The sequence below is a fragment of the Quercus suber genome, unplaced genomic scaffold (genome assembly GCF_002906115.3).
Source record: "Quercus suber isolate HL8 unplaced genomic scaffold, Cork oak 2.0 scaffold_789, whole genome shotgun sequence".
Classification (NCBI taxonomy): Eukaryota; Viridiplantae; Streptophyta; class Magnoliopsida; order Fagales; family Fagaceae; genus Quercus; species Quercus suber.
In genome coordinates this window covers 45,721-55,751 of record NW_027070225.1, presented here as the reverse complement: position 1 = coordinate 55,751, position 10,031 = coordinate 45,721, and the positions used below count along the sequence as shown (strand labels likewise).

Genomic DNA, 10,031 nt, shown 5'->3' with positions numbered 1-10,031 from the left:
AAATTAAACAAAACACGTAGGACCAAAATGAAAACTTTTAAACACAAGCAGCCAATATAAAAACAAATCAAAAATGAAGGGCTAATGATAAAAAATTTGAAACATTAAAGACCAAAGTGAAAACCACCCCAAATTTTAAGGGTCAAAAGTGTATTTTAGTCTTTTTTTTTTTTTTTAAATTATCTTTTGGATAACTACATTTAGCCCAAAGAGAGTACAAGAAGAGAAATTGTAATATGATTAATTATCTTTTGGATAAATACTTACTTCTCCAAGAAAAGATTAGGAAGAACCTGCATTGTAATGAAATTGAACAATGTACATATATTTCATGTATAAGAAGTGATTTGTGTATCATTTTATGATTACTCCCCAGGATTCATCTCTTCAATCAAAGAAGGGGAGAAGTACTAGCAACTAGCAAGTGACAGCTAACTTGAGTCTAGTCTACCATGATATGAGGAATAAAACCATTCATCTTTGGTCCCATCAGACAAATGTTTCACCCAATAATTGTCAATGGCTTTCCCTGATCGAAGGTTAATACAATTGGATTTGGAGGGGCTTCAAAAACTTAACTGACAGGAGTGGCACAACATGGAGTGAGTGAAAACCATGACCCAGAATCCCAAAGAGCTAGCTTGTTTAAACTGGGTAATTTGTGAAAGAATATCTGATTAATGAGTGCCAAAATCTCTGCTGAGCAGAATCTGTTGGAGTCAGTGATCAGACCAGCACATCATTAGCCCTACAATAATCCTTGGAAAAATCCTCTACATGCTTGTAGCATGTAGAATACACACACACACACACACACACAAGGAAATGCTTACAGGATCAAGAATTCAAGATGAATTAACCCATTAAAGAAATTAAATTTAATTTTCTTTTGTGAGTTAAGGTTTATGAGAGGCACTATCTTCATTTATAAAAAAAAATTAAAAAATATCTGGATGCACCTGAAGCAACATTCATGGTGTGAGTTGAAAATGGAATTTTTTAAACCTTGGACAGTGAGTTTCATTTTGGAAGCTCTCTTTTAATTGATATGACTGAGCTAATAGATATGTTTCTCATACACGAGCAATTTATTACTAGATGAGAGGTTCAAGCAGACCATTTCATTTATTATATATTTCGGGCATTTTTTTTTTCTTTGGATAGTTATAATGGAGGAGGGGAGATTTGGACCCTAAACATCTCCGTTGGAAACAGCAAGAAGTGTCAATTGACTTACAAGGCTCTTGACATAGCGAGCATGTTAGAGAAAAGCATGTAACAAAAGAAAATACCTGTGTCAAACTAATTCTCAGCTGAAATGGGTTTTTTTATATGGTACAAAAGAATGGCTATAATTAAATAGGTAAAGCAAGACTTTCTAAGGAGGTTTTGATCAACTGGTTTCTATTAAAAGAAATGTAATTTGAGAATGAAAAAAATTTAAGTGACCATACCAGAATTTCTGGATATGCATGCCCTAGACCTTCACCATGTGTGCTTCCGCTAGAGAAGAATTAAGGTCTTCTCGAGATTGTGATCTCCGACTTTGAAGATGCATCTGACTTCTGTGAGGGGGCCGGAAGGAAGCCATGATACTACCATCAATCTGGCCCAAATTACTTGAGGAGTAACTATGTAAAACACTGCTACTTGATGAGTACAAGGAGGAATCTATGAGCTGGATGCTGCTGCTGCTGCCGCCGCCACTGCCACTGAGACCGTGTCCAAAGCCAAATGGTCTTTCTTGGGCTGTTGGACTCAGCGGCATCTTTCTTCCATCTACAAGAACACAACATAACAATAAAATAAATAAGAGGTAAATAATCTACAAGAACACAACATAACAATAAAATAAATAGTTAAAAACTGTCAAAGATGAATGGCCAAATCAACTGAAAATAAAATCCATGGAAATGAAAAGAAGCCTGCATAAAAAAAATATAGAGCAAGACCATAATTAAGTATGCTTAACAATGCTTTGCAGAAATGTATAACAAGGTTAGGCCAGTCGGAAGAGTTAAGAAAGTAAAAAACTAAATGTTAAATGGAAAAAGATAGCGAAGACTTCAAAACCAGGAAACTATACTGAGCCTAGCTTTCAAATTTCGTTTTATCCTCCCTTGCAAGTAAACATATGTAATGTGTGCAATCATTTCACCATGAATATTCTTCTTGGACAGCCCTTAATTTCTCATGTTTCCAATAAATTCTTAAACAGTCATGTAAAAATGGCAAGCACAGTTCGTCCATTAAAATATATAATCATGTTTGTCAAATACTTGGTGCCAATTTCAGCATAAAATTAATGTATCAAGTTTCAGAATAGCCTCTCCCCATAAGGTAACTGCACACATAGCTAGTTGATCAATAGAATTGCATCGCAATCTAGCAGAAACTTTAAATCAATTAAAACTCAATATTACAAAGCTGGGCTTTTCCCTGATTTTCCCTCAAAATGTGAACAATCAAATATAAATTTTCATCCATGACCAGCAGAGTGCAAAGAAATTTGAAGGGATAGTAGGCCACCCAATAAAAAAATAGAAGAAAGAAAATCCTATTTCATGCAAAAGCTTACAGTGTCCTGTTTGATGCAGAATTATATAAGCATAAAATTAATATCTTAACCATATTCTTGTTTAAATTTCTCTAGGGAGTTCTTTTTTTTTTTAATAAGTAAAAATTTTCTCTAAGGAGTTGGGATGATCTTTGTATCCAAGAGATACTATCAGATCAAAATAGTTTGTCATATTAGCATACACTCGAAAGTTAGAACAAAATGATGTAACCAACAAGTTATACTCTTACAATTATCCATGCCTAAAAGATTTCTTTCATAATGAATCTTGAGACATGCACAAGTTTTAAAATAATTTGAGCAACCTCTAAATCCTTTCACGTAGTTGTCATCTTACATCAAATTGATTGTGCCATGACATTGTCCATAGTGTCAAGTACAAATAGATTATTCCAACGGAAAGATTACCAAAAGCTGGAGAGTTAGAACGTAACTTTTCTCATCCAAAGCAAAAAACAACAATTGAAATCAATAGTCATAAAGAATAAGACATACTTCAAAATGTGCAGGACATATAAAACAGTATTAATTTTAAAACATTACAGAACTATGCGCAGATCAAAAATCTTGTAGAGGAGCTTACCAGAACTGATGGGACTCCAACGCTGGAATCCGAAAGGAGATGAAATATTCGATGCACTATTATGCCTGAAAAGTGGGAGATATGACCTCCGGGAAAATCTTGGCATCCAATTGCCAACACATGATAACGCACAAACTAGGAGAACCAATGAAATAAACACAATGGCAATAAGAATTATCGGGTTTATCTTCACTTGAAATATCTCATAACTACGTAGCCGCATTCTTGATGAAAATGCCTTGCCAGCTTCCAACAGGGCAACTCCAAGAGTCCAAGTAATACTTCCAGAACCAATAATAATTTTTCTATCTGCAATGTGCAAGCCCTCTCTTAACAGTGACACAATATACGGAGCCCTAAAGCAGTACTGTTCAATGAAGGGCTGAGGTGCAACACTTTTTCTTGCAACTTCCCAGGTCTTTTCACAGAACTCCCGACCCTTTTCCAAAACATCATCAAGAGTGGCTTCTGAAGTCAAATTAAAAAACCGATACACCACAAAAAAGCCAGACATTGCATAGAACTCACCATAAGGGCGAGGAAAACTATCAGGAAGAGCACAAGGCTGCAAATGGCAGTCAATGCCTGGATTTTTATTTGACCATTCAGACAAATTAACAGCACCTTTTGCCAGCTCACTACATTCCCCCCAGTTCGGAGCTCCAACAAGTTGCACGGCAATGCCTGACTTTCCTCCTTTACCCAAATTTTTCCCTGCAATCACAGGGCTCCCGGTTTCCTTGTAATGCGAAGCACACTGAGAGCAGATGTATTGTTCCTTGTACCCAGAATGCAAGCAAGGATGCTTTAGTTCTATTTTCTTGTTAACTAGATCTCCCTTAGTGACTTCTGGAAGCCTCTTAAAAAGTTGAACCACAGACTTGTCAAATGCATCATTCAAACCATAACCCGCAAGAGAATAGGCAGTGAGATGATGATTAACAGCTCCTATTCTAAGTTTTAAGCTAGTCTCATCATGTACAGGTCCCTTGCTCTCATACGTAACCTGCAACGATGAGCCGCCCAAGTCTAGTGCACCAAATGTTGGCTTTTTTGGCGTGACCCCTAACATACCCGTGCGATGATTAAGTGCTATCCATCCAAAATAAGCCTCCTCTGCCCCACTGATAATTTTAACACAGTTTTTCTCACACCGGAAGGGTGAAGTTTTCAGTATGGACCGTGCATTGTCTAGAAGCCATTCTGAATCAGCTTTGGGCAGCCTGCGAACCCCTGCTGTAGCATAAAGGAAGAGAGAGGTGGACTTATGTGCATTCCTGGGGATTTGCTTCTCTGCCCACCGAATAAGCGGTTTAATTGCACCTTTCAAGCCAGTCACATTGTGCACTAACTTATGAAACCCAGGCTCAGTCTCCATTCTATCGTAAGCCCGTCCAATCTGCGAGCTAGGCTTCTTACGAATGCCTTCCGTAAACGATTTCAAAGCAATAGGAAGCGTGCCTGCATTGTTGTGATCAAAAGATGCCTGATACACATAAACTCTAGTTCCAGTACTTCCACAATCGAGCACAACATAAAACTTCGATTCCCCTCGAGACCAATACGAATAAACATAAACAGAAATCATATAAATTAAAACACCCAACAAGACTAAGCACAACATGAGCATGAAAAGCCGCAAAAACTTGCTACGCTTGGACAGGGTTCCTCCTCCCACTCCCCTCTCCTTTGAAAAACTCGAGACAGCAGCATTGTCTCTATGCAACAAATGGGGAAACTTTACATGGGCAGCAGCAGCCCTATTATCAACATTCGCAATGGCGACATCATTATCAAGCGGACGATAAGCTGTTAAATCCTGGAGAGACGACGATAATCTGAGGTTGTTCTTGTTATTACTATAAGGCATCTGAGCATACATATAGGCAACACTACTCGACGAAGAAGAAGAAGAAGAAGGAGAAGAAGACGCGGGTGCTGCCATCGATGATGATGATGACTGTTGCCCCGACAAACGACTTGTGACAACATCAGCAATTCTTGCAAACATCTTAAATTGTTTTTTGAGGTTTCTTTCTTTCCTTAACTTCTTGGTCTATGGTTTGTATTTGTAATTGCAACACACATTTTCTACAATCCTGATCAAATATAAATAAAACACCCACAAATTAAAAATATTAACAAACACAAAAGTAAAGATCAGAGAGTGAAAGAAATGATAAAAAAGCAAAACCCAAAAACAGATCAGAAATTATAATAACTAAATTGAAATAATTTTCCAAAAAAAAAAAAAGATTAGGGTTACCTGGGTGGAGGAAAATGGGTCTTCATTCTTTGCTTTGATTAACAATTTGTTGTGTTGTGGGAATTACAAAAAAACTCTTGATTCATCGTCTTCTTTGTAAGTACTAAGTTGTAATGAGTAGGTAAGTTGTTGTAAGAATATGATTTTTGGGTATTTGTATGTGTTTGTTTAGAGAGAGAGAGAGAGAGAGAGAGAGAGAGAGATTCAGATCCAACAAACAATGAGTCTGACATGAAACGGTCTTTTTTGACAGCAAGAGAATTCTGAAAGAAAGAAAAGACCCTCATTTGTAAATTCCTTTAGTACTTACTTGGAACCGTTCCGTTTCTACTTTCTATTTACGTTTTTTTTTTTATTATCTATCTATTTCTTTCCAATCCCCATATTTTCCTCATATACTATTCTGTTCCCTTTATTTATAAATTATATATAATTTAAATATAATGGAATTTCTGAATGTTAATGTAACACATCATCTAAAATAAATTTAATAGATGAACTAAACAAAATAATATGGTTGATATATTTAAATATTTGAAAACAATTATGTAAAAGTTATAAATTCTATTTTCTGTTTATGATTATGTCTAAAGTCCCAAATTTATGGACACATTTCAATTTAAAATTTACTTCTATTCTATCTACATTCATTTATTTTTTTTTTGGGTTATTTTGGGCAGTAACGAAGTGGCCAAAGGTGGGAAATTATTAATTAAACAATGTGTTTTACTTAAAGTTTATGCATAAATAAGTTTTGATAACTATTGAATAAAGAAAGTAAAGAGAAAAAGTTTGGCATAAAGTGAGAACGTGATTCCCAAAAATTGAAGTTTTTTATACTTTTTTTTAAGAGAAATTGAAGTTGATTACCCTAGTGAAACACAAAGTTTTACGAACAATCTTCCATTTTTCTCTATTTAGTTATTACATAAAATAACAATATTTAATGACCGGGATGGATTTTGGGTTTCAAATTGAAACAATTGCTTCATAAGTTTGGGATTCTAATGGCCAAAATTAAAATTTTGAAATCCAATCTAAAATAATATATAAACTTTGGAGACTTTTATGTAACTGTCCCCTATTTTATGGATGAAACTACAAATATATTTAAATTTCAGGGACAAAAATTGAACCTAGAAAAATTTTAGGAAAAAAAAAATACAGTAGCATTTTTTAAAACTATACAAACACCTCTTAAACATATCAGCATACGTCATATATCCTACAACTCAAACATCACGGTATTTGTATTAAAAAAAAATCGTGGTATATAAAAATTAGAAAAAAAAATACACACCCAAACAAAAATCTATACTCTAAAAATGTTGTTATAATAGCATGTTAACTAAATTTTCTAAAAATCCTTTTTTAGGGATTTTATAAAGGGTTCGATTATCGAGTAACAAAGTATAATGGTTCAATTTGAGTCTTAAAATAGCTACATTGCATTAAGGCATTGAATAAATTTTTTTTGGCTCATATCATATTTTCAATGTTTACACTCTAGCTGCATAATATCATGTGTACCGTTTTTATCACTTGTATGGGGTAGAAAAAAATTGAGGCTCAAAGGAGGATTGGGCTTGGATTAAGGCCCATCACAATTAATTTGTAGAAAATAGAGATGGGTTCACGGACCAACACTTTGACTCCTAAATGACAGATTATGTTAAAAAAAGAAAGTAAAGACAAAAGGATTGAGTTTAAAGAGGTTACTTGGGATAAAAAGATAAATTTATCTTCCTTGGAATAGCCTAGGAGTCTTTACACTTGATGGATTACAAAGTAAGTAGTTTTCTGCCTAATGTTTTGAATTCGATCTTTGTTCATTGGGGATCTCTTCTCCTTTATAGTGTTTCTGATTTGATGGAGGGCTGTTGATCTTCCTCTAGGATACTTGTCACATCCTTCCTTTTGAGGCCATGTTGAGTAGGTTATAGGCTGTGTTGGCACTATTTAAGTGTCATTCAGTCATTAATGTGACCAACATGGTTAGTGCAGTGCATTTATGGATATATTATCATTTTTTTGATATAATAACTAATGAAACACCCTAAAAATCTTATGGACCGATAAAAATTAAGGGAAATGCTAACGAATGCCCTTAGGGTATTGGTTAATAATCTATTTAAAAAAAGTTTTTATGGAAAATGAAAAAAAAAAGTAATTAATATTTTGACAACTTTTTTCATTTCTCATAAAAGTGGTATTAAAACTTTCTTAAAATAAATTATTAACGAGTGCTCTAAAGGCACTCGTTAGCATGACCTAAAAATTAATATAAAATGCTAAATTGAATGTCATTGTCTAAATTAAGGTCCCATCACTCAAATACCCTCATGGAAGGTAACTTATTTATAAAATCTATATAAATAAATATATTCTTATACATATATAATATAATATTATATATACCAGTCTAAAAATATATATTTAAATCAAGTCTTATACTCACAAAATTTTTAAATAACACATTATTTAATAAAGTAAGTGGCATACAGAATTTCACTACATTCTTAAATTAATCTACTATCTCACACATGAGCTCACCACAGTGTACATTTTGAAAAATTTTCAATGCCAATTTGAGGATGAGGTATATCATGCTTTCAGTGCATGTATCCCTCCTCTCACTGTCTCACATGGAGGTGTAGGGTCCTCCTCCATGTGAGAGAGTGAAAATATATACCGGATACATAGTGTATTTTCTATAATTTGAGAATGTTTGTGAGCATGACTTAACACATTATTACATTTGAGCTTACTTTAATTAACAAGACTTAAGCCTAGTTTAATATATATAAAACTCTATTATCTAAGTTTGAAAAAATTTAAAATATATTTTTAAATTTATACATGATTTTTGAATAAACCTTTCACGATCATAATACTAATTAAATTAAAAGAATAAAATGAGATATCCATACCTAAAATTAAGTTTGAAAATCAATAAAACTATGAGCTCACATGAAATTAAGAAATTAAAATTTAAACATTTTTTTTCAAAATAAATCTCTAAATTTCAATGGCATTCATGTTCATTGTTTAGTTAGAAAAAATTATTTTTTTTGATTAAATTGAATTTAATTATGGGTACTGTTAATGGTGTCCTTAGACAGTATTTCCATAAAAAAAAGTTTTTCCTAAAATTATTTACTAAAAAAAAAAGTCACAAGTGATTTTAATATGAGTGTACATTCCTCTAAAACACATATATATAACATGGCAAATAGTTGAATTTGGGTCGGGTCATTCAAGTTGCGGGCCAGAATTGACCATTTTAAATGGGTTGGGTTAGGCGGGTTGGGTTGACTCGTATTTTTCACACAAAAAAACAAATAAATGCCAATTTTTTAAGAGAGAATGAATCAAATCAAATAATTAGACCATTTGTTACTAATTTGCTATTATGCATGTAAAGGGAAAAAACAAACAAACCAAAAAACATAAAGATTTCCATATCCTTGCAATTCAGACAGTTTTGACTTTTGAGCATGACTAAAATTATTTACATACTTCAAATTCAAAGTTCACTAATAATATCATTCCCATAAAAGATCCAATATATATATATAAAGAAGGCTAATAACTTGACATGGTCCATGACATTTAGTTATGCCTTCTTACATGCACAAATTCCCATTGCATTTAAGACAATAATAAAGTTAGGTTATATAGAAAGATAAAGTAAATAAATAAACCATTTAAAAATAAATATAACAATTTAAGTAAAGAGGAACAAGTAAGTATTTTATATCTCAATCTACTTAACGTTGGTAGTAGATTTAGCACTACAAATGTTCATACTTGCAAATTGTAGCTCAAGTTGGTCAATTTCATTAGTATCTTCATTTACAATACAATATTTTAATATAACTCAAGTGTATAATGAAAGCAAATCAAAACTTATCACTAAAGAGTTAAAAATGTATAATTTCTATGACTATTAATAAATTAAAATATCTTCAAATCCATATAACCAACTTTTAGTAGTTTTTGAAGTAGAACTTAGTTACTTAGGAGTTAGTAGTCTTAGTTAATGAATGTTACAACTAGAAGTAGAGCTTAATAGTTAGTAGTTAGTGCTTCTTACTTAGTAGTGTAATTTGTGTAAACACTGGACAGTAGATGCTTTAGGCTTTAACTTTTCTTTTGTATTTTTTTTTTTTGTTCACTTTCATTCAACTCTTTATTTTTTTTAATAAATAGGGGGCACAACACACAAGTTCATTATGCATTATCATATAATGTTATCCACCTAGGAGCAGTCTAGTTGCACACCTTGCCATGTAGTTTTAAATATTTTTTAGGGAAAAAAAAAGTTAAAAAATGGGCAGGCCTGCGGTTCAGGTCCAGTTGGCCTGCAAAAAACGGCCGGATTGGCCTGCAAAAAAAGAGCAGATTGTCAGTTGGCCCATATTTAATTCAAACAAAAAAAAAGATTTGGGTCAAGTCAAACGGGCGAGTTCGGGTCGGGTCAGCAAATTTGGCCCATGAGGCCATATATAATATATTACACATTAAAATTGATTTATCTTTTTTTTTTTCATAGAAAAAATGGATCGATACACACATGATTTTTATTTGCTAAAAATATGGAA

At 33.0% G+C, this 10,031-nt stretch overlaps 1 protein-coding gene across 1 annotated transcript; it reads right to left on the bottom strand.

Moving 5' to 3' along the window:
* Window positions 1-267: 267 nt before the first annotated feature.
* On the bottom strand, window positions 268-5,716 carry LOC111992509 (probable apyrase 7). The gene is made up of 4 exons (XM_024024380.2): window positions 5,428-5,716; window positions 3,162-5,260; window positions 1,455-1,779; window positions 268-710 (listed from the first exon to the last, which is right to left on the bottom strand). The coding sequence occupies exons 2-3, from the start codon at window positions 5,170-5,172 to the stop codon at window positions 1,478-1,480; spliced, it is 2,313 nt and encodes a 770-aa protein (XP_023880148.1). The 5' UTR covers window positions 5,173-5,260; window positions 5,428-5,716; the 3' UTR covers window positions 268-710; window positions 1,455-1,477.
* Window positions 5,717-10,031: the final 4,315 nt, after the last annotated feature.